General features: G+C 36.3%; 1 protein-coding gene across 1 annotated transcript in view; it reads left to right on the top strand.

Annotated features, from left to right (window-relative positions):
- Positions 1-24,989, top strand: part of CHCHD3 (coiled-coil-helix-coiled-coil-helix domain containing 3) — a 343,660-nt gene that overhangs the window by 62,276 nt on the left and 256,395 nt on the right. Inside the window, exon 3 of the mRNA XM_036761494.1 lies at positions 14,956-15,025. Coding sequence (XP_036617389.1) covers positions 14,956-15,025 — 70 coding nt within the window. The remainder of the gene's footprint in view (positions 1-14,955; positions 15,026-24,989) is intronic.

The raw sequence follows: 24,989 nt of genomic DNA on the forward strand, positions 1-24,989 counted from the left end.
CATCAATATAGCAAGACCAGAAAAATTGAAAGAGCTCCCATATTTCATAAATGCTGTAACCTCTAGTTAACCAGTGTCTTTTGGTTGTGGGGTCTTAGGACTTTAGGTATGACTTTAAACTTAGCATAATTCATCTCTGATGATTAAATAAATGTCAGGCCATAAATAATGAATTTTTATACAAACTCTAATTTCTTATAAGCAAGTAAAGAGACAGTTGATAAATATTTATTAAACACTGTGTGCCAGACACTGTGTTGGGGATACAAAGAAAAGTAAAAGACAGTCTCTTCCCTTTAGGAGCTTTACACAGGCATATGACACAATTGGTTATCATTCCTGATCACATTGGAGTACTTGTTATATCTTTTTGGAAAAATTTGAGATCTAGGCTTTTCAGATTTAGAGCTGGAAGGTTTATTAGAGATCAGATAATCTAAACATTTCATTGGAAAGTCAGGCTATGGAGGCCTAGAACGGTAAAGGTTACAGTGCCATTTTTGTCACCTGAAAGAGAGGTGATTTGGGAATTTAAGACCACAGATACTCAGAAAACCAAACCAAGGCTCAGCCCCAGATCTCCAGTTTCCAAAAAGTCTCCGAATCATAGTGTGAGTTTGGGAACCTTGACATTTTAGTTACCATTTTGATCTTGAAATCTCAGTTTCAAAATCCATGAGTTTGGAGCCAATCCAAGGAGACTAAAAGAGTTATATGAAGTATATATTCAGGAATTTTTGCATCAGTAGACTTTGTTTATAATACCTGGAATAGTTCAAAATATAGAAGGTATTAAGATAATATATTATTGTTAAGGTGTTGTGCGAGGTAGTGAGAGAATAAAGTGTGAAGACTTCATAGGGAATATGTATATATGTATTTATATCTAAAATTTTTGAAAATCAATATTTAGGGAAAAGGGAAATGGGATAAATTTGAGTCTGTGGGAATCTGATTATTTAGCCTTTAGGAATGTCTTTCTCCCCCTCCTTCTTTAGATTTATAGATGTCACCTCAGCTGTGAATGGAATACAAGATTGTGAAAGCTTCCCTATGAATAACTCAGGCAAGGCAATATTCAAATAGAGATAGTACAAATTTAGTTAGGATGTGAACCTCACCAGGAGTAAGTTTCATTTTCCTGTAAATCATATGATTTCGGGGAAACCAGATGATATTCCCCTCTCCCCCTCCCCTAGCCTACTTATAAATGGCCATATTAGCATTAAAGTTTCCCTATAAGGTAATTCTGTAGTTTCTATGCTTGTATTGGGTAAAAACTTATTCCTGGTTAGATTGTGAGGCCACTCGTCTCTGCAAATGGGGATGGGGGTACAGCCTCTGGGGTGGGATTTCTTAGAATTGTTTTTACAGGGGTATATAACTCCCTGCTTGTCTTCTCTCTCTTGCCTCTCTAAGCTGCTGTCTCTGCCCTGGTAGTGAGAGATGCCCAATTCTTGAGACTCGATCAAATAAAGCTTCTTTTTTTTTTCTGCCTTGAGAAACCGAGACACCTCTGTTTTTTTGTTTTTTTGTTTTTTTAATTTGAGCTAGTGGTCTTTTGTCCCACACAGTGTGAAGGGCTATACTTAACTGAAACTAAACTTTAGGTACTTTTTTATGTCCTATGTGGTCACCAAAGCCATTTATAAACAATTATCAAAATGCCAGTATTTATGTCCAGTTGTCTGTGTGTCTGTTGGCTTTAGAAATGTTGTATTTTCTGGAGAGATATGAAAAAAATCAAGAAAATGTCCTTTTATTTTAAAATATTTTAAAACATAGCAGAATACTTAATAGACTTGAAATGAATTTGCAACTTTCTGTGGCAGATCTGATTTGTGGCATGAATCATTCTTATCTACCCTTCCTTTCCCTCCCCATTTCTCAAACCTTACTGTTCCCTAAAGAATATGTGGAAAATCACAGTGTGCTAATAGGTAAAGTTGGCCTTTCCCCTGTTTCTGTTTTAGTAGTCCATCCTGAAACACTGACCTTTTAGTTTTAATAAGTTTTATTTGAGAAAATGTTCAGCTGTTGAAAGCTGAAAAGAATATTTTCAGACAAGCCGTTTTTAAACAGAATTCTCCAAATGGTAGAGCTTTGTTTCTTATTTTGGATCAGCTTTATCAGCAGGAGATACAGTTTTAAATTATGTATGATATTAATTTAATGATAAATATATATTTTATATTTGCTTTTAATACTGCTATACTTCTTCATTATATTTCTATACTTGATTTACATTCTTAGATTGTAAACTTTTTTGTTAGGGCTTATTTATTTTAAAACTTCTCATGTATTGCTGATTTTTTTCTGTAGCCTTTGAGAATAAAAAATTGAAATATGTTCCAATCTCTAGTGACTTTTTAGAAATACTGACTTTTTTCTCAACTGTACCTTATTTCCATTCCTTACAGAGATATATAAACCTTTTCTGCTCTGATATCCTTTATCACTTCATAACAGTATTTTCTTGGATTTTGAAACTTTCTTTGTGAAGCATCTAATTTTTCAGGGCTCAATTCTTTGGTTATTGTAAATTTGTGAGGCTCTACATATAAGCTTGTGATATAGCTAGCTTATACTTGTTTCAGAGGCCTTGTGGTAATATTCATTGTACCTTTTTTTAAGCCCCCAAGCAAAGGTTTGCCATCACAAAGAAACAAATTCTTTTTTTTTAAAATAAATCACATTGGCTTGAGCAGATGGCAAAATATTAAGACATTTGATTGATAGTTCCTCTTTCTCTTTAAATTGAGCATTTTAAAGAAAAGTATTCTTTTATAGTCCACATGTGTATTTTCTCCTAGTATGTTTTTAGAGGAAAACAAAAAAAAATAGTTTCAGCCTCACTATTTTGTGTTCATTATCCCTATTTTTGAAGTTTCATTGGTAATGATCTAAATGAAAGTAATCTTGGGTCTGTGATTTTTTTAATTAAAATGGGGGAAGACAATACGCATTTATATAGCGCCACCTATATACCAGGTACTGTGCTAAGTGCTTTACAAGTATTATCTCCTTTGATCTTAACAACAACCGTGTCAGGAAGGTAAGTTCATTACGCCCATTTTATAGTTGAGGAAACTGAGGCATTTAGAGGTTGTGACTTTCCCAGGGTCACACAGGTAGTAAATGTCTGAGTCTGTGTTTAAACTCAACTCTTACTGATTCTAGGCCCAGTATTCTATTCATTGTGCCACCTAGCCCCTTAACTGTGCCCCTTAATAAAAGGATTTATTCTGTAAGACTTGGACTCAGTCAAAAAGCTACACCCAAGGACTAGAAGGCTACATGTGGCCTCGAGGCTGCAGGTTCCCCACCTCTGATCTTACCTGAGTTGTATCTTGAAAGGAAGATGAGGATTCTGAAGGTGGAGGTTGAGAAGGAATGAATTCCAGTTGTGGGGGGACAAATTCAAGTAGACTGGTAATAATTCAGGGAATAGTACATTTGGGCTTTAGTGGAGGGTATGTGAATGGGAGGAATATAGCTTAAATTGACTTTGGGGAAGGAAGGTCATAAATCGATAAAGGAAAGAGAAGGGTCCAAGTGTGGCCTTTTTTTTGAGTCCAAGTTTTACAGAACAAATCTTGGGGGCCTAAAGGGCCACATGTGGCCACAAAGCCACAGGTTCCCCACCCTTGGTCCTAGAGAGCTCCAAGTTTTGAAGTTATTAAAATTTCAAAGGAAAGGAAATCCTAAGATGATCTTTTAATCACCTTGAACAGGTGTTGTTAACCTGTTCTTGTTTCTGGATTTTTTTTTTAACTCTCCAGGGTAATTGGTTACCTTTGTAATCCTACATATTTTATTTTATACATTTTAAAACATTATTCTGAGAAGAGGTCCATAGGTTTTACCAGACTGCCAAATGGATTCATGACACATCAAAAAACCCCAAAACCTTAAGAACCCCTGAATCATCTTTCTCTACTTGTCTTTATTATCTACTCTGTTAGCCTACCTTAAGTTATTTTTTAATACCAAGAAGTGGGCTGTAGCAGGGGAGAAGAAGTGTTAGATTATCTAGATTATCACTGATTTTGCTGATTACTAATTGCTGGCTTGGTCTGTGTTCTGGGTTGAACCTGACTCAGGGCAAGTCTTCTGGATTCAATGGATTTAATATGGGAACAAAATGAGAACTCTTCGGTTATTCAGCAGTTTGCATAACAGTTTAACCATAGCCAGAGAAGGATATTAAAAGTTAAAAAAAGATTAGGGCATTGAGGATACCTCAAGTTGTTTCAGCTGAGTGGAGTGCCTTATGATGGTGCACCAGTCCAGCTGTTAGGCTACTGCCTGATTTGTACTCAGCTGACTATGATGTGATGTCAGCAGCCAAATACCCTGAGCCAACTAGGACTCAAGGATGGTCTTCAGTATCTCTTAAAGAAAAAATAACCTAAGTTGCTTGGGAGCAGAGGTCAGAATATTGTTTTTACCATACTCTGTGTGTACTGTCTGTTCAGTCATTTTTCAGTTGTGTCTGACCCCACACTTCAGGACCCCATTTGGATTTTTGGGTTTATTTTTTTTTCAGCAAAGATACTCGAGATGTTTGCCATTTCTTTCTCTAGCTCACTCTACAGTTGAGGAACTGAAGCAAACAGTTATGTGATGCCCAGGGTCACACAGCTAGTAAGAGTCTGAGGCTGGATTTGAACTCACAAAGATGAGTCTTCCTAACTTCAGGGCTGGTGCTTTTCCTCTGCGCCACGTAGTGTTCCTTGGGTATCTTACAGTTATTTATTACATGAGACTGAGAATCTCAAAGATTAATTGAGATTGTTGAAGATATCAGAGGACTAAGACTCAGGCATTAATCATTCTTATTAGGAATACATTAAGGAAAAAAGGGAAAATTATATTTTTGTAAAATGTATCACTATATTGGCTTAATAAGTACAGTAGAGCATAATCAAGTCTGTTACATGAATGTTATAGGACTTCTAAATGTAGAAAATGTGTAGGGTATTACCCTGAATTTGTAGTAATCCCTAGATATGCCCTAGAAGTTTCATGCTTATGTTTTTTTTTTTTAACTAAATCTCTAAAAGGAACCCTGCTTAGATTTACATTGTATACATTTATCTGTTTAAATGTTGTATTTCTCATAGAAGAAATGTATGGTCCTTAGGGCAAGAGAAAGTTTTTTGTTTTATCTTTGAATCTCCAGTCTAGTAGGGTACCTTATGCATAGTAGATACTTAATAAAATTTTAATGAATTGAATCTTCTATTTGCATATAAGCTATTTGCTTGATTTGATAATAGAGTTTTATTGTACTGTATATAATGGCAGCATTATCAAAATTATAGTAATATTTTGGTGCCTCTACGTGGCTCCTATATGAAATGGCTGAGGTGTAACTACAAAGTCATGAGTAGTCTTGCACAATCCATATATGGAAATCATACTCCTCATTTTATAAATTTACATTCACATAAAATAAGTTTATCTTTAAAGTTGCGCGGCATATTTGAATCATGCCTGGTAAACTATAATGCAGTTATTGAAAGTTCTTTAGATAAAAAGGGCAGGTAGTATGATTTAACCATAAGTAAGGCTTCTTATGTTATGGCTCTTTATAATTAGAATTTGCTGAAGAATGTTAGTCTTTGTGTTTATTAGTTGTATTACCGAAGACCTAAAGATAATAAAGATTAGTATTTTCTTAATTTCAAGTATGAAGATTTCCAATTTTCTGGAAAACTGGAAGTTTGGAACTCTGACTAGAGCATTGTCATTAGTAGAGATGACTATTTCCAGAAATTTTGAAACCATATAATCTGCTCTTTTCTTATAAAAAAAAAGTTTGTGGGGTGGGATTTTGGAGAAAACTGATATACATACTTTTTTAAAAAGGTCCAGTACTGTCTGTACATCTAAAGTAGTTTTATTAGTGTAATGTATGTATATCAAATTATTAAATTTAAATATTAAATATTAAGTTTAAATTTAAAATTGCTTCAAGTGATCACAAGTTTACTAATTAATTGTCCTTTTTAATGTTTTAAAATTTCGTAGCTAATGGTGACAAATTTGAAGGCAATAAGCATGCCTTAGTCAGTTTATTAGAATAGTGTTATTATTTGTATATGTTATTCTCCTGGTTCTTCTCTCTTCCCTTTCCATGAATCCTTACTTTCTGGATTCTCTGAAACATTCTTTTTCATAATTTATTTGGCTTAATAATATGCCATTACATTTATATACCACAATTTGTTCAGCCATGCCTCAACTGATGGATACCCCTCTTGTATCTTGTTCTTTATTTTTCTTTTTCTTTTAATCCCCACTTTGAGATTAAGAATTTATTTTGCTTTGAAGTATTCCTTCTCCTGTCCTGTGTTTTCTTTTAATCCTCTCCTCTCCCTATCCCTACTTGATTCTCTATAGAGCAAAATTTCTTACTTGGGGTCCACGGATAGTTTTCAGGGGTCCATGAACTTGGATGGGGGAAAAATCACATCTTTATTTCATCATAACTGATTTCCTTTGTAACCCTATGCATTTTATTTTATGTCATTAAATACATGATTCTAAGAAAGGGTCAGGAGGCTTTACCAGACTACCAAAGGGATCTATGGTATTAACAACAACAACAACAAAAAAGGTTAAGAATATGTGCTGTAGAATTTGTTGAATTACTACACCAAATTATGTGTTGTCTGTGTGGGTACTTGTGTATTTAGCTTTCCTTTGTCCAGTTCAAATAAGAGTGAAACTTATCTGATGCCCACTCCCTTTAGTCCTTCCAAACTGTTGTTTGTCATCCTAATTATGAAATATAGTTTTCTCCCTCTTTGTAGGATCATATTTTGCCTTGAAGGCTAAGTTATTGTTGGTTTTAAGTCTGTTTCTTTTGCCTTTTGGAACCTATATTCCATGATCTCTTCTTGTTTATGGTAGTAGACAGTGAGGTGGTGCATTGGATAGAGCGCCTGCCTTCTTTTCAACAAAACAGCTCAAATCCAGCCTCAAACTCTTAACTACCAGTGTGACCGCGGGCAAGTCATTGGACCTCCTCAGTTTCTCCATCTGTAAAATTGGGGTAATACTAGCACCTGCCTCCCAGAGTTGGTGTGGGGATAAAATGAAATAATATTCATAAAGGGCTTTGCAAACCTTAAAGCATTATATAAATACATATTATGATTATGATTATCATTACTTTTATTATTACTATTGCTTCCAGGTGTTGAATGAGCCTGACTATAATACCATAGTATTGGAAGTCTTTTTATTGCTTGCAGTAATTTTTCTTTGACATGAAAGCTCTGATTTTGGTTATGACATTTCTAAGACTTTTCATTCTTTCTGTTTTCACTTTGACAAATGAGTTTATATTAGGATTTTTTTTTTAATTCAAATTACTCTTTAAAGATGGTACTTTGTTTCTTTTATTTTTGCTTAGTGTCTTTTAAGGCAACACTATTCCCACAGGCTCTCTTCTGCTTACCTTCAGGACTTGCCCCCTTCTTGTTTGTCTCGCCTTTTCCTGGTTTGGGAGTGTTACTCTAGCACCCAGTTGAGCTTAAATTTATAAATTTTAATATTTTGTTTTTCCCCAGTTACATGTAAAAACAATTTTAAACATTAGTTTTCAAAATTTTGAGTTCCAGATTATCTTGTCTTCCCTCCCCACTCCCACTCCCCATTGAGAAGGCAATTCTATATGTTATACTTGTGTAGTCATGCAAAACATTTCCATAAAAATCATGTTGTGAAAGAAAACAGACAAAAAGAAAACCTCAAGAAAAATAAAATAAAAGAAAAGTATGCTTCAGTCTGTATTCAGATACCATCAAGTTTTTCTCTGGGGATGGATAGCATTTTTCATCCTAAGTCCTTCAGAGTTGTCATGGATCATTCTATCAAATCACATATCACAACTTGTTTAGCTATTCCCCAATTGATGGGCATTCCCTCTATTTCCAATTTTCTGCCCCCAGAAAAGAGCTGCTACATATATTTTTGTGCATATAGGTCCTTTTCCTTTTTGTTTTTTAACATCTTTTAGGATACAGACCTAGCAGTGGTATTTCTAGGTCATCGCTTTATAGCCCTTTGGGAATAGTTCCATATTGCTGTGGAGAATGTTTGAATCAGTTCACAACTCTACCAATAATGCATTAAAGTGTCATTTTTCCCACATCCCCTTCAACATTTGTCATTTACCTTTTCTATCCTATTGGCCAATGTAATAGGTTTGAGGTAGTACCTCAGAATTATTTTAATTTGCATTTCTCTAATCAATAGTAAGTTAGACTATTTTTTCACATGGCTATAGATAGCTTTGATTACTTCATCTGAAAACTGATCATATCTTTTGATCATTTATCAGTTGGAGAATGGCTCTTATTTTTGTAAATTTGACTTAGTTCTCCGTGTGTTTGAGACATGAAACGTTTATCAGAGAAACTTGCTTCAATTTTTTTTTTTTTTTTTTACAATTACTATTGCTAACTATTTTCATCCATCCGGTTTCTCCCCCCGCCCCCGGCTGGTTTATTCTATTCTATTCTCTCTCTCCTTTCACCCTGTCCCTCCTCAAAAGTGTTTTGCTTCTGATTACCCCCTCCTGCAATCTGCTTTCCCTTCTATCACATGCCCATCACATCCTCCCCCAAACCTTTCTCCTCCTACTTTACTTTAGGGTAAGATAGATTTCTATACCCAATTGAGTGTGTATGTTATTTTTTTTGATGAAAGTAAGACTCCCCCTCACCTCCCCCCCCTTCCCCTGTACTGTAAAAACTTTTTCTTGCCTCTTTTATGTGAGATAATTTACCCCATTCTATCTCTCCCTTTCTCTTTCTCCCAGTACCCTCCTTTCTCACCCCTTAATTTTATTTATTAGATGTTCTCTCTTCATATTCAACTTACCACCTGTGCCCTCTGTCTATATATACTCCTTCTAACTGCCCTAATATTGAGAACATTCTTGTAAATTACAAGCATCTTCTACCCATGTAGGAATGTAAACAGTTTAACCTTATTAAATCCCTTATGCTTTCCCTTTCCTGTTTACCTTTTTATGTTTCTCTTGAGTCTGTATATGAAAGCAAATTTTCTATTTAGTGCTGGTCTTTTCATCAAAAATGCTTGAAAGTCTATCTGAAGTCTATCTCATTGAATGTCCATCTTTTTTCTCCTGAAGGATTATATTCAGTTTTGCTGGGTAGGTGATTCTTGGTTGTAATCCCAGCTCCTTTGCCTTCCAGAAAATCATATTCCACATCCTCAAATCCTTTAGTGTAGAAGCTGCTAAATCTTGTGTTATCCTGACTGTGGCTCCATAATACTTGAATTGTTTCTTTCTGAGTGCTTGCAATATTTTCTGGGAACTCTGGAATTTAGCTATAATATTCCTGGCAGTTTTCACTTTGGGAGGTGATTGATGGATTCTTTTAATTTCAATTTTACCCTCTGGTTCTAGAATATCAGGGCAGTTTTCTTTGATAATTTCTTAAAAGAAGATGTCTAAGCTCATTTTTTGATCATGGTTTTCAGGTAGTCCAGTGATTTAAAAATTATCTCTCCTGGATCTATTTTCCAGGTCAGTGGTTTTTCCAATGAGATTTTTCACATTATCTTCTACTTTTTCATTCTTCTGGCTTTGTTTTATTGTTTCTTGATTTCTCATAAAGTCGTTAGCGTCCATTTGTTCCATTCTAATTTTTAAGGAATTATTTTCTTCAGCGAGCTTTTGGACCTAACATTTGGCCAATTCTGCTTTTTAAGGCATTCTTCTCCTTGTTGGCTTTTTGTACCTCTTTTACCATTTGGCCTAGTTTATTTTTCAAGTTGTTATTTCTTTACTATTTTTTTGTACCTCCTTTACCAAACTGTTGACACATTTTTCATGCATCACTCTCATTTCTCTTCCCAATTTTTCCTTTACTTCTCTTGATTTTCAAAATCCCTTTTTAGCTCTTCCATAGCCTGAGACCAATTCATATTTTTCTTGAAGACTTTGGATATAGGAGCTTTGACATTGTTTTCTTCTTATGAGTGGGTGCTTTGATCTTCCTTGTCACCATAGTAACTTTCAGTAGTCAGAATGTTTTCCCGGGGTTGGCTTATTTTTCCAGCCTAATACTTGAGTTTTTAATTCCTTGTTAAAGTAGGGCTCTGCTTCTAGTGTAGAGGGTATACTGTCCCAAGCTTCAGGGGTTTATGCAGCTGTTTTCAGAGATACTTCCAGGGACCTGTAAATTTTCAGTTCTTCCAAGGTATTGTCATCTAATGTGAGGTGTTTACTACTTTCCTGGCCCATGCGCTGGTCTGTGAGCACCCATGAGCACTGTTTTCTATGCTGAAACTGTGACATGGTCCCTGCTCCACTGCAACATCGAGCTCTGCTATTCTGGGGCTCTTCCTTACCCTGAGATGGCCGCCCAGGACTGCTACTGGGATCTGTGTATGGCTAGAGTAACAGAACCCTGCCTCTGTGTTAGCTAAAAGACCCCTGTAGTCTCTTTCTGACTAGTTCCCACCTCTCCCCCAGCGTGTGGGCTGAGAGTCCCTGAAGTCGCTGCTGTTACAGCAGCTGCTGATTCAGTTACTCCTAAGGCCTGCTCCTGGTTTACTGTGCCTGGGGTTGTGCTGGAGGAGCCTCTACTGGATTGTGCTCCACTCTCACCCAAGTGGGATAGACCTTTCCTGCTGACCTTCTAAGCTGTTCTTGGAGTCTGTGGGCTGAGAGGTCTCCAAACTGCCACTGCTGCCACTGATTCAATCTCCCAAGGCCTGCTCCTGGGGCCTGGTTGGCACTGGAGCGGCCTGTGCTAGACTGTTCTCCTTTCTCACCCTGGTGCAACAGACCTTTCTTGCTGACCTTCAAAGTTGTCTTGATCTGGAAATTTGTTTCATTCCTGTGGATTCTGTTGCTCTAGAATTTGTTTAGAATAATTTTTTAAAGGCATTTGGTGGTGTTTGGGGGAAAGCTCAGGTGAATCCCTGCCTTTACTCTGCCGTCTTGGCTCTGCCCTATAACATAAATTTTTAGTGGACCCAGTCAACATATTTTCCAATTTTTCCTCATCCAACAGAATCTGATTAGAAGTGAAAGTGACTGTTGAAGGGAGAAATCCAAGGCCTAACTGACAATTTGACAAGAAGACCAGGAGCTCGCCTGTAGAGGACAGTGTAGAGATGATTATGATCACATAAAGAATTTCAGAGTTCATGAACAATGTTTTTGGATGATGACAAGATCAAGGTTATGAATACATATATGTAGCCAAGGTGTAGTTGAGGAATACACTGGAACTAGATTAAGGAACTGGGAAGTTAGAGTTTTTAAAGGTTTGTCAATTTGTATGTTGCAATCCCATTTTATGACTCTAGGAATTGGGATGGAGAGAGACTGTGTGACCTTGGCACTGAACTCATTGAGTAAGGAAGAAGAGTGCCCCAGAGTAGATGGAACTACTACAATTTTGATTGAGTGATAAATTTAATTTAATGAACTTGAAAAGAAAAGAGGTTACTTAGTGGTGGTGATAGAGGAAGAGTCAAGTGGGCATTGTGGAGGAAGGAGTATTCTGACTTCACTACCTTGACCAATTCTGGGGGTTTGAGTGAAACCTGTTAGGAAAGCATGGCCAGAAAATGTCATGTCATTCAGAGGAAACCAGGTCTCAGTGAGAACCAGAAAATAGAGGGATGGGAAAGGAAAATATTTAAGATAGAGCAAGTTTGTTATCTGTGAAACAGGCTTTCCAGAAAGTATAGTGGAAGAGGTAGGTAGATCTGTAGTATGGCATTTGGGAGATAGAATTTAGGGAGATGGTAATACAAGATTGGACCTTGGGGAATAGGGAATGACGTTTGTGCATTGAAAGCTGAACATTCTGAAACATTGATATTGGGAGAATATGATGGTGTAAGAAGAGTATGCTAACCATTGAGGAATAAATCCAGCCAAAATATCAGTGGATTTTGAGAGAGGATCTTTAACTGGCGAACATGATTAAACTATTCAAAACGTCCTTTCATGGGCCTCCTAGCAGGTGGAAATACTGAATTCTATGACACCCAGGAGGGCTACCTCTTAGCAAATTAGAATAGGCAAAGAGATTTGACCTGGGGGAGTCAGGACTCCCTTTGAGATTCAGAGCACTCGATCTTTGGGGCCCTCTCTCTCATCTTAGGGACAGAGTGCTCTGAATCTGAAAGACCCTAGGATTACATTTTTTGGGCCTTTGTTCTACCTCAGCCACAATGGTCACTGCACTTCTGCCCCCTTCTTATGTACCTGCAGTGGGTTCTGATTACCCTACGACTTTCTCAGAGGAGTCCCCTAGTCTAACTGCCTCCAGGTTGTTGTAGTTTGTCCTTGGTTCTCAAAGAGTACCATGACATCAAGAAGGTGATACTATGACTTGCAAGTGAATTGGATTTAAGTGAGGGAGGTCTGGCTGTGCAGTCACCAGCCTTACTCTCCTGGAGCCATCTGGGTGTAGATCGGAATGATTGGCAATGGGCCTGGCCACTAGGTATATAGCTTGGCAGGCTCTAAGTTTCTTGAGGTTACCTGGTTGCATGAGATGTTAACATCTTTTTTGCCCTTGTTAGTTCTGGCTTTTCTGGTGGCGCCCTCTCCAGTTGCCCTTGATCTTCTCGCTAGCTTTTTGTACAGTTTTTCTTTGGAGGAAATCACTTACGGTAGTTTCTTATTGGATTTCTTTATTATTCAGTTTGGTGAGATTATTCGATTTTGGCTGCAGTCATCATTTAAGAGCTGAGTTGCCTGCCTCAGTTAAGGTCACTATCTTGGCCAAAAGTCTTAGAAACAGTTTCTTGATCTACTTTAAATTTTTTATGAATAGTAGGACAAAAATTGTTGGAATAAAATGAAAAATAGATTTTATTCTTTCGGCCACCCTATTTCCACATTTCCTATTAAGATTTCCATCTTTGGCCCCAAGCCTTTTCTTTAAAAATTTACCTGACCTTTACTGTTTTTCCTTGCTCATAGTAAAAAATGATTTTAAAACATCCTTAAAATTTTTCTTTTTCTTTCCATAATGACAGTTGCTCCATTTTAGCTCAGCATAAGGAAACATATTATGTTCTACTGAAATTCCCTCCCTATATATCTCAGGAGAGGATTGGCCAAAACTTCTTGTCCTTTGAATATTTTATTTTTGTTTTTCAGAATCATTATCTTATGTCATTCTCTAACTAGATTGCCTCAAAGAGTTTTGTCTTTAATACTTGTTAGCTATCCTTACAGATGTATTTAGTAGTAATTGGCTTCTTTAAAAATTTTTTTAAAAATTGTTATTTTTGTTTTTAAATTGCCTAAATTACCTTACCCCCCCCCCCATCCTAGGTAATATGGGCTATTTAGATATCTCTGCATATCCAGGGCATTTCTGGTCTTTCATATCTGTCTGCCTTCCTGCCAGATATGTTTGCTAATAGGATTCTAATGGAGTCAAAGCTTCTTCCTCCTGAGGGAATTGACTGAAAAACTCCTATACTTTATGTGAAGGGGTAGGGATAGGGGTAGGAGAGGCAGGGAAGATAGAATGCAGAGGGGACAAATGGTACTTTACTGTGCTGTTGGAACTTTTGTTAGGAATCTTTTATAAAGCAGACTCATGAAATCTTCTGATCTGAAAGCCAAATGTTTAGGGCTATATCAAGAAGTATTTATTTAGGATTTACTGTGGCTTTAATACTGGCCTGGGCTACTTTTTTAAACCTGTTGATACATGAATTTGCTGTATTTGAAAATATAACTTGTTTTTTTATTGTTTTTAGTCAATCTGCATAATCACTATAATACCAAAGATAGTTTCTCTCTAGTAAATTTAGAAATTTCAAAGATGAAAATTTTATTAAGCACCTCCTAAGTACCAGGCACTATGCTGACACTAGTAATAAAGAGACAAATGGCTCTGTTGCCTTACACTCTATTGAGGAAACAATATGTACACGTAGAAGCAGATACAGAATATGTAAAAAATAAATATGAAGTAAATTTTTTTTTGAGACAGCTTTTGCAGCTTGGTGGGAGGGGTCACACGAGGCTTCCTGTGGGATGTGACATTTGGGTTTGGCCTTGAAGAGATCTAGAAATTCTAAAAGTCAGAGAGGAACATGCCAGCCTCGGGGGATGGCCTGTGCCAAGCCATAGAGGGAAGAGATGAAATGTTGGGAAAGGATAAGTAGATAAGTTTGGCTGGAATATAGAATGCATAGAGGGGAATGATATATAACACGCCTTGCAAGTTAGGCCAGTGATGTACTGTGAAGAGTTTTAAGTGCTAAACAGAGGAATTATTTGATTCTAAAGGTAATAGGGAGCCAGTGGAAGCTTTTGATCAGGAGAACAATATGCTTAGACCTATCTTAAGACTATCACTTTTGGAAATGTGTGGAGTAGATATTGGAGAGGGGAGAAGCGTTAGGCAGGAAGACTAATCAGGAAGTAATTATCACATTACACATGAGAAGTGATTCGGATCTCAACTAGGAAGGGAGGTAGCTGTGTGAGTAGAGAGGAGATGCATGCTAGATCTCTTGTGGAGAAAGAAGGGACAAGACTTACAGATGTTGGTAAAAGAGTGATGTTGAGTATGTTTGATCTTACATATTGTTGATTTTTCCATCTCTGTACTTCCAAGACAATTTAAAAATTTACTAATTATGTTCACAGTAACTTGATGTAGTAGCCCAGGTTCTTCTAGCAGTAAGTAGTTTCTTGAGATTTCGTTAGGCATTTTAAAATTGCTTGTAGAATCTTTTTATTTGTAGACTGATGATAAAGCTCTCTTAGAACCACTATGGAAGTATTGATTACATTGCTTCTGTAGTGTTATGATTTCCTAATTCTTAGGACAGACAGACTTACTGAGTAGTCTTTGATGCATTGTTTTTTAGTAGTATCTTTATGTAATTACTTATGTATTTTTTTCTTAATTCTAGCTAATGAAGAAGAAATAAGAAGAAGAGTAGCTGAAGAATTGGCCATGAAAGATTCTGAAAATCTGAAAAGGTTTGTTTTATGGTATATGTAAGATATTCTAATGGCATAGCCTATCTCTTTAATGTTTCTGGTGGCACATTTACTAAGGGGTCTTCCTGCTTTGTGTATTCTGAATTAATTTCACTGGGTTTTAGTTTCCTCATGTGCAAAACGAGGAGGTGGAACTATATGATCTCAGAGGTTACTAACTTTTCTTATATGATCATGTAATCCTTCTGGGAGAGGAAACATGGGAGAGTGAAAAAGGGTACCACATTTGAGACAGAAATCTTGAGTTTTAATCTTTAGCTTGCTATTTATTAGCTATGAGACTGTGGGTAAGTCAGTTACCCTCATACTTATGCTAACTACAGAGTTGTTTTGAGCTATTATATAACTGGGCTACTAGACCTAATACCTAATATTTCCCAAGCTTATTTGTCTCAACAGCAAAGTGTAAGTAGCAGACTGTTACTTGATGTGATAGTGGAAAGTAATGTTTTGGTTAGTCAGCTATTCTGGGTAATGCAGTGTAAGTTATAGAGAAACTGCTGAGCTCCTGAGGGAGAAGGAATTTCCTGGGCAGAAGTTCCCTACACCAGTGACAATCATAGGAATGGAACTCCCCAAAAAAATCTTAATAGGAAAGTTATAGAGACTTGAAATAGAGTTAATGATAATAGGGAGATGATACCAGAGGTAAATAAGTAGATGATAAGAGAGCATTAGTTGTACTTGATAATGTTATCACGATAAACTGTACACTAGGAACTAAAAAAAGAAAACGGCATGTAATGCCTTATCCATTGTCAGTAGTTCAAAAGATTGTGTAGAACAGGAGCCATGTTTCAGGATGTAATGGCAAGCAAAGTGGGACTTTTCCCTGTTTTTCTTTTGGAGTGCTTCTCAGCACTAAGGCAGTCAAGTACCTTTTATTGAGCCTTACTTTTGTTTGAATCAAGAGTCTTTGATGACCTGCCTAAGTCATATGAGTTTGAGTCACATGGTTGTGATGCCCTCTGACCTTGAAGAAGTGTATATATACTCTGAGGTTAGCATTTTGCTTTGGGGGCTCACTCATTGGAAGAGAGTTCCTGTAATTTCCCCAGATGAGACTCTAGGAGTTAAGGAGCCCTCAGGCTTGGAAAACCCAGATGTTGGTGTTTCTCTCTCTCTCTCTCTCTCTCTCTCTCTCTCTGTAACTATGTATGTATTGCTATGGACAGACAGCAGCCCTTTCTGCTGATTTGTGTTATTTGCTCAGTTTATATAATTTCTGCTTGCGTTTTCTCTGAAGTTCATAGTGCTCGTTTTCCCCCCTGAAATAAGTGAATGATATATGTATGTTCAATTAAAGTGAGATTGTAAACTCCTTAAAGTTACTTTCCTTAGAAAAGCAGATCTAAGAACCTGTGCTAGCAGCCCTCCTGTGTGCTGGTATTGTTGGTCTTACACCTACACAGCAGCTGCCAGCAGCATTGTTGTTACACAGGGTTGGAAGGAGTACACGTCCCAATTTTCAGATAAAGAAGAGACTGGAATCTGCAAACTCTATGTCAGTGAACTTGACTTTTGTTCCTGGAAGTATCCTAAAATGTATTATTATTAAAAGTGTGATTGGTGAAAAATCTAGAAAAGGAAGTTGTGATTGGAGAAAGCCAGCATGGCTTCATCTAGAATAGACCATCATTTCACTATAATACTATAGAATTTCTTTTTTATTTTAACAGGTTTCCTTGATCAGGGGATTGCAATAGATAAAGTTTACCTGGATTGATATTAGCCAACATTTTGGCTAATATCTCTCATTCTATTCTGGTGGACAACATAGAGAGCTATGGGCTAGGCAACAGTGTAGTTGAATGGATTTACAAATGTGGGAATGGCCTGACTCAGGGAGAAATCACTAAAAGTTTGAGGTCAATTTAAGGTCTTAGAATTATAGATTTAGGAACAAAAAGAACTTTTGCGGCTCATCTAGTCCACTCTCATTTTAGAATTGAGAAAATTGAATTCCTGAGAAAGGAAACAGCTTGACCAAGATCCCTCAGTAAGCGGTAGAGATGACAGGTCCTTAGACTCAAATCCATTGCTTTTACCATTGTGCCATGAATGCCCTAGGGATCCATTGAACATTTTCATCATCAGATTTGCAGATGGTAGAAGGCTGGGAAGTGTAGCTAACACATTGGATGACAGTATCCACAAAGATTTTCATGGGCTAGATGTTGGACTGAAGATAATGTGATAAAATTTGTTTGAGGCAAGTGTAAAGTTGAATTAAAAAAATCCATGAGGATGGCAAATGTAGTCAGCAGTTCATCTGAAAAAGATCAGTCTAGGGGCTTTAGTGACCTTGCAAGATCAACTTTAGTCGGATATGGCAAGAATAAAACCAGTGGAATCTTAGGTTGCTTTAAGAGATGCCTCTAGGACTATGTGGTGATAATCCTGCCTTACTCTGCCCTGGTCACACATGGTTTTTGGGAGCATTTTGTTTGGTTGTGGCAGTCACATTTGAAGAAGGATATTGATAAATAGTGGGTTGTCTAGAGGAGGTCACTTGGTCAGGAAGGGCCCTAGGACTTTACCTTTTGAGATTGAAGAAGGTATGGATGTTTAGGTGGGAGAAAAGAAGACTTTATGAGCCTAGTACTTTTTGAGACTGAAGGAACTAGGGATGTTTTAGTGGCAGAAAGGAAGAATTTGTGGGTCCTGGACAACAGCATTCAAGTATTTGAAAAGCTGTCCCATGGAAAAGGGGTTCGTTTTATTCTGCTTGGCCCTAGAGGGAAGAAACTGGCAGCCAGGGGTGGGACTGTTAAAGTAGGGAATTTTGGCTTGATAAGATAAGAAGATAAGGCACAGTGATTAGAACCAACCCAAAGTTGCTTGGGCTTTTTGTGTGGTAAGATTGTTGTTTCTGGCTCATTTAAAGTCTTTTAGGGCTAACTCTCTGTAGGAAATGCACTCTTAAGTCTAATTTGAACTGGTTGGCTTCTTCTGGGTCATTCTACTTGTACACTCTGTGATACTGACTGCATGTAAATGATTCTTTGATTGGGAAAATACAATAGGACCTTAAAGTGCCTTCTAGTTATCACTTGGGTCATTAGTTATTATTCATTCTAATATATGGAAATAATTCTTACTAGGTAGTTATAACAGTGCAAGGTAGCAAATTGTTTAATAAAACAAGATCTGTAGTTTTGTTTCTGTCATAAAGGTGGCATGGAGTGGTGAAAAGAATATTGGAATTTGAAATCAGAAGACAGACCTAGGCTGAAGGCTTCCAACTATACTACTCCTCCCCTGCTTCACTGTGGGGCAGGCCTCTTAAACTTTCTGAGGTTAATTTCCCTCCTTTGTCAGATAAGAATACTAGTACGTACTTGCATTGCCTATGTCATCAAGTTATTGGGAGGAAAACTATGCAGATGTGTTCCCCTGAATGAATTACTAAGTTACTGATATCATTTTATTAATGATTTGTTGAACTTTTGGTGAGTTTTTTCTTTAAGGGAGCAGAGAGAAAATGTGGCAAATCCATTTAGATAAGGATCAGCTGTCAGCTTTCAGGTCAAGCCATTTATGTTTGGACGGTTAAATATAAAATAAATTTAAAAGGATTATGGAGACAATTTTAAAATTTGGTTAATGCATTTAAAATCCAAATGTATAGTTTCATGTCATTGGCTATGAGTCAAAGGTAATGTGTTCATATTTAGCAACACTAGTCTCATTATGTAAATGAACTATTAACTAAGTTTTTAAAAAAATTTCCAATAACAGTAGTTAATATCTTTATTACATAGTATAGATACCAATAGTGACTGTTGACTAACATCCTAATTATTGTGCAGTAAGACATTTATTTGGCATTGTTAGTATACTTATCTCTCATTGTAATTGATTTACTCCCCCAAGTGTCAAAACTTTTAAAATTTTAGTCATTTTGAGGAATAAAAATAAATTAGTTATACCTTATAGCAAAAAAAAAAAAAAATAGGAGGAAAAAAAAGTTCAACACAACACCCATCAACCAAGTCTGACATCATATATAGTGTTCTCCATCTGCCATACCCCTTGAAGGGCAGCTACCTTGTGGTATAGTCCAAAAAGGCCTGAGTTTCTAATGCAGCCTCAGATACTCACTAGCTGTGAGACCCTGAGCAAGTCACTTAATTTCTGTTTATCTCAACTTCCCCAGCTTAAAAAGGAAATAATACTAACACCCCTCTAGCAGAGTTGTTGTGAAGATCGAATGAGATAATGTTTGCGAGAACCTCTGAGCAAAGTGCCTGGCATGAAACAGGCTTCATTATAAATCATTCTTCCCTCTCCTCCTCTCTCCCCATTGCTATGAAGAAGTATTTGTGTTCTCACATCACTTCTTTGAGGCCAAGTTTAGTCATTGTACTATCGTAGCATTGTTGTAATTTTTAAAATTCTCCTGTTTACATTTTTGTAGTCACTGTGTATTTTGTTTTTCTGGTTCTCTTGTTTCACTGTGCAATAGTTTATGTGTCTTCATATATGTGATTTCTTAAAACACAGAATATTCAGTTACCTTCATTATATTCAGTAATATTCACCTGCCACAATTAGTTTAACCATTTTCCAGTCTTTTTAAGCAATTGAGTATTAAAATGAACACTAATATCTGTGATATCTTCTAGTGGTAGCTATGTGTTGCAATCTGGAAGACCTTAGTTCAAATCATGCCTGAGAAACTTATTAGCTGTGTGACCTTGGGCAAGTTACTTAATTTCTATCTGGCTCAATTTCCTCACCAGCAAAATAGGAATGATAATAGCACCTACCTAACAAGTTTCTTGTAAAAATTAAAATGGCATAATATTTGTAAAGCACTTTGCAAAATTTACGATACCATAGAAGTAAATTCTAGCTGTTATAATTATTATTAATAACAATAAAAATGATTATAAATGAGTCTTTTCCTGATGAGACTGTTGCTGTTTTGAACATTTACTGTGTTATTATTGCTCTTTGGTTTATAGTGCAATGATGCACTAAAGCTTTTGAGGAATGTTGGGTCTGTTTGGAGTTGATACAACCTAGTCTCCACTGTTACTTCATTCACTTAGCATTAGTGATTTCATTCTCTCATGTTTGTTCTTTAATTTTCATTTATTAATGCTGTTCCTGTGTTGCTGCTTCTGATCTGCTGTCTTATTTATGCAGTTGTCTGGGTAAGAGGTTGATGATGGTGCCAACTTTTATATGATGTTAAATGCCTGGATTTTTTTAGAGCTGTGTGTCTCTCACGAGGCTTTTTGGCTCATAATCAATGACTAGATGGTTGAAGTTAATGGAAGTTGAGTTTCTGTTTAGATAGTCTATTATTGCATGGTTTAAGTATGTTTTCATTAACATCCCTGTATAGGGCTGGTTTATACTAAGTAACCAAGATAATTAGTTAAATATTATACTTAAGGAACTGAGGGACTGGAAGTCAGGAAACGTAATTTGGGTTCTGCCATTAACTTCCTTGAGACTTTGGGCAAGGTAATTATATTTTCTGGCCCTTAGTTTTCTTATTTTTAAAATGATGAGGGCATTAGACTAGATGATTTCTCTCTGGCAACTCTAAAAAAACCTTATTTAAAAAATAAATATATTTATTATAGCATTTATGAATATTAAAGTAATGCCCTCCCATTCTCTTTAGAATATATAAGGCTCATGGTACTAAATTTCTTAAATCAGAATGTAATTAGTACAACTAAAATTATCTGCATATATTTCAGTTGTTTCCCACATAATGCTCTATAATTATTTAATTGGATTAGTTTGATGGAGTGTATAATTAGATAGCAGAGTTTAAATATTTTTAAAAGACCTCTTTGATTAAGAAGCAAACCAATATGATATTTCTTGTCTTTCAAATTTTATTACAATTTTAATTTAATTTAGTTCTAATCATGATTTTTTGTTAGAGTAGTATATTTAGTTGGTGTATTGTATTTCATATAGGAGTATTGTGCTTTCTTTTTATTTCCCAATAATATAGGCTCTTTCCCTCCTTTCTCTGCTCCTGCCTCCATCCTTTAGCTGGAGTAAATTTCCTTATGCATTGTTTGTTTTTTTCTGTTTCATCATCCAATTTCCATTTGTTCTGCTTTGATAAAGGGCAGATTAGATGAATACAATCATACCTGATGGAGTCAATTCTATATCACTCTTGGATCAGGGTGAGCAGCCTAGCTCTAAACTGTACATATGAGCATTGACAGAAAAAAATTATTTTCTGTCACCTCTTAAGAAAGCAAGAGAGGTAGTATAGCTTTTTAAAAAACAGTTGGTTTCCTTGAAGCCATCAAGAAAACTCATAGCTGTCAAGTCTTAGTATATTGAGATCTGTTCACCTATATGGTAGTTCTTAGAAAAATCAATAGTTGTTGCCCTCTCTGTCCCACCCCTACTTTTTTTGTCCTTGGAGAAAAACTTAAAATAACACTAAATAAGTTTAACATGAATTATTTTAAGAGTGTTTTTGGTACCAAATAGTATTATACCTTACTACATCTTACAACTTAATTGAACCCTGCCTTTTAAGTAGTTTTACAAAATAGACATTCCTGTCATTTGTTCATACCGGTATGAATATGCATATTCACTACTTCCTCCTTAGTGTACCCTTGGCACATGCAGAAATATGTACAGGGATTGGTGATAGTGTGCATGGAGCCTGGCAGTGCCAGATCTCAAATATACTGTAGAGCAGTAATTTGTAATATAGTTTGGTACAGGTTAAACAAATAGATCGATCAGAGGAACAGATTAAGTATACAACCCAGGGGTGCATGTGTATTCAGTCTAGTATTTGATAAACACAAACACCTTAGCTATTGGGATATAGAGACTCACTGTTTGACAGAAACTGCGGGGAAAATTGAACGGTAGTATAGAAGAAATTAGGTTTAAATCAAGTTTGACTTCATACCTTATAGCAAGATAAACTCCAAATGAATATTTGGCTTAAATATAAAAAGTCAAATAAAAAACAAATTAGAAAAATAGTTACCTGTGAGATAAATTCATGGCCAAAGAAAGAAGAGAGAGGTTCACAGTAGGTAAAATGGATAATTTTATTATATGAAATTTAAAAGATTTTTCTAATCAAATCCAGGCAACCTAAGATTAGAAGGGAAGCAGTAACCTGGAAAAAAAAATCTTTGGAGCAAATTTCTCTGATTAAGGTCTCATTTCTAGTCTATGTAAAGAACCGATTTACATTTATAAGAATAAGAGCTATTTCCCAATTGATAAGTGGTCTAAGGATATGAACGGGCAAGTCTCAAGGTAAGAGACCCAGACTATCTGTAGACATATGAGAGAATGCTCCAGATCATTACTAATTAAAGAAATGCCCATTAAAGCAATTTCGAGATTCTACCTCACACACAGTCAGAGTTACAAAGAGGACCAATAAAGAAAATAATAAATATTGGAGAGGCTGTGGTAAAACAGGTGCATTGATGCACTGTTGGTAGACCTGTGAATCAAAATAACCATTCTGGGAAGCAATTTGGAATTGTATACAGAAGGTTACTGCATAGTGTATGCCCTTTGATCTTGCTAGGCCTATATTCAAAAAAAAATCAGAGAAAGAGGAAAAAAAAGTCATGTGTGTGTATGTATTTATTAGAGCTCTTTTTGTGGTAGATAGCAAAAGACTGGAAACTATGGGAATCTCCATCAATTCAGGAATGTCAAAAAAGTTGTGGTATATGAATGTGATAAGACCTCTGTAAGAAATGAGGTAATAGATTGTTTCAAAGAGACATGGAAAAGACTTCAGTGAACTGATACAGAATGAAGTAAAGAGAACCAAAGGAATAATTTATGTTCTTACATCAGTATTATAAAAAATGAATAATTTTATAGATTTTTATAAACTGATGAAGAATGAAACGAGTAGAACTAGGAACACAAGACATTTCCATTCCAAATGTTCATATGGACCCTTCGTGCCTTACCTGTGGTAGAGCCTTCTGAGTTTGTCTTGGTCTGATCAGCCATAGTTGGATGCACTGTACACCAACCTCAGCATAGTGATGTTGTCTTCAAGTACGAAGGACAACTAGCATTAAAAAAGACAAAGAACTTTGAAAACTGTCAGAACTGTGATCAATACAGTCACTATCAGTAATTTCAGAGGACTGATTATGAAACATGCTATCCACCTGACATTGAGGTGAAAGATTTAGGGTACAGAATAAGACATATATATTTTTATATACAGCCAAAAAGACATTTGTTTTGTTTGACCGTGAATATTTGTTGCAAAGAATTTTTTAAAAAAAACAAAACATTTTTAAAAAGAGGTAGGAGAGTTGCAGACATGGAATATTTTATGTACTTTCAGATAAGGTCACTATGTTATTAATTTTACTTAGCTGCTTTACTTTGTAGCAGGAGAACTCGGTGGTGGTCATCTAAAAATGTAATTTAAAAATTAAACATATTAAAATTTACATAATGTGAAAAAGAATGATTCGTAAAGAGGTCTGGAAAAGGTTGACTGGAGCTAGTTTGTGAAGAGCTTTAACTACCCTAGGAGAGTATCTTGATCCTACAGGCAACAGGGACTTACTAGACCCTTTTGAGGAGAAAAGTAACATAGTCAGACCTGCTGGGAAATGTATGGATTATAGCTCACAGGGGAGAGAGACTTGAGATCAAGAGACTAATTAGGAAGCTATTATATAAGAAGTGATGAGGCTCTAAACTAAAGCAGTAGCTGTCTAAGTAGAGAGAATGGAGTAAGATGTGCTATCATGATGGCATAAACATGGCTTGGCAGTTGATTGGATTTAGAGAGTGGAGGAATATGAACAGTTGAGGATGACAGAGAGGTTGTAAACCTGTGCTATTGGAAGGGTGCGGTTGCCCTTGACAGAAGTTGGGCAACTTCCTTTCTATTCTGGATTTTCTCATGGGGTCACAACATGATGTTCCTGTCACTGTAACATCCAGCTATCTCCCCACCCCCATTCTCTCCCTTTTTTAAAGGGGGGAGGGGCAGGGCTTCTTTTCCTTTTAGAAGGGTAAAGATGGAATATATTCTGGGGAATGCAGTGACCAGTACAAAGGCAAAAAGATAGTGTTCTATGTGAGGAAGAGCAGGGAGAAGGCCAGTTTGGCTAGATCACATTGTGTAGGAGCAGGGGAGCAGGTTATAAAAGACTTTAAAAGTGAAAAAGAGTTTTATTTATCTTTGAAGAGATTGGATGTTACTGGAGTTGAGTAGGGAAGTTGCCCAGTCAGTTTTGTAGGTAAGGAAAATTACTTTGGCAGCAGTGTGTAAAATGGTCTGGAGTGAGGAAAGACTTGAGGCATGGAGGCCAGTTAGGAGGCTGCTCCAATAATTTTGGGTAGAGATGATGAGGGATTGAACTAAAGTGAGTGGAGAGATATTGTGAAGATAGAAACAGCAAGATTTGTAAAATGGATATATAGAGTGAGAGAGAGTGAGGATAGTGATGAAGTTATCAATCTTGGAGAGTGGAAGAATGTTGATAACCTTAGATGGAAATAGGAAAGTTTGGAAGAGGGGAGGATTTAGGGTAAAGATACTGAATTCACTTTTGGATATGTCAAGTTTAAGGTGTCTCTGAGACATTCTGTTTTAAAATGATTATGCTAGGTAGTTGGTGATCAAGCTCAGTGGAAAGACTGTATCTGAATATATAAATTTGTCAGTCTTTTGCATAGAGATGATATTGCTACAGCAGTTATTCAGCTAATGGAAATGATGCTTTAGGATCTAACAGTGCTACTGTATGTTTTAAGATTTTAGTTGTTAAAATTCTTAGTACATTTTATCTTAGACCTGGTCCATTTTCATGTTGGTTAGTGTTGAACAGTAAATTTATGACACTACAAAATCTTAATAATATCTTAGTATGTAAAAATGTTAGTACATATAGTAGGGAAGGTCATAGACCTTAGTTTGCATTCTGGTATT

This window comes from Trichosurus vulpecula, chromosome 5 (assembly GCF_011100635.1).
Source record: "Trichosurus vulpecula isolate mTriVul1 chromosome 5, mTriVul1.pri, whole genome shotgun sequence".
Classification (NCBI taxonomy): domain Eukaryota; kingdom Metazoa; phylum Chordata; class Mammalia; order Diprotodontia; family Phalangeridae; genus Trichosurus; species Trichosurus vulpecula.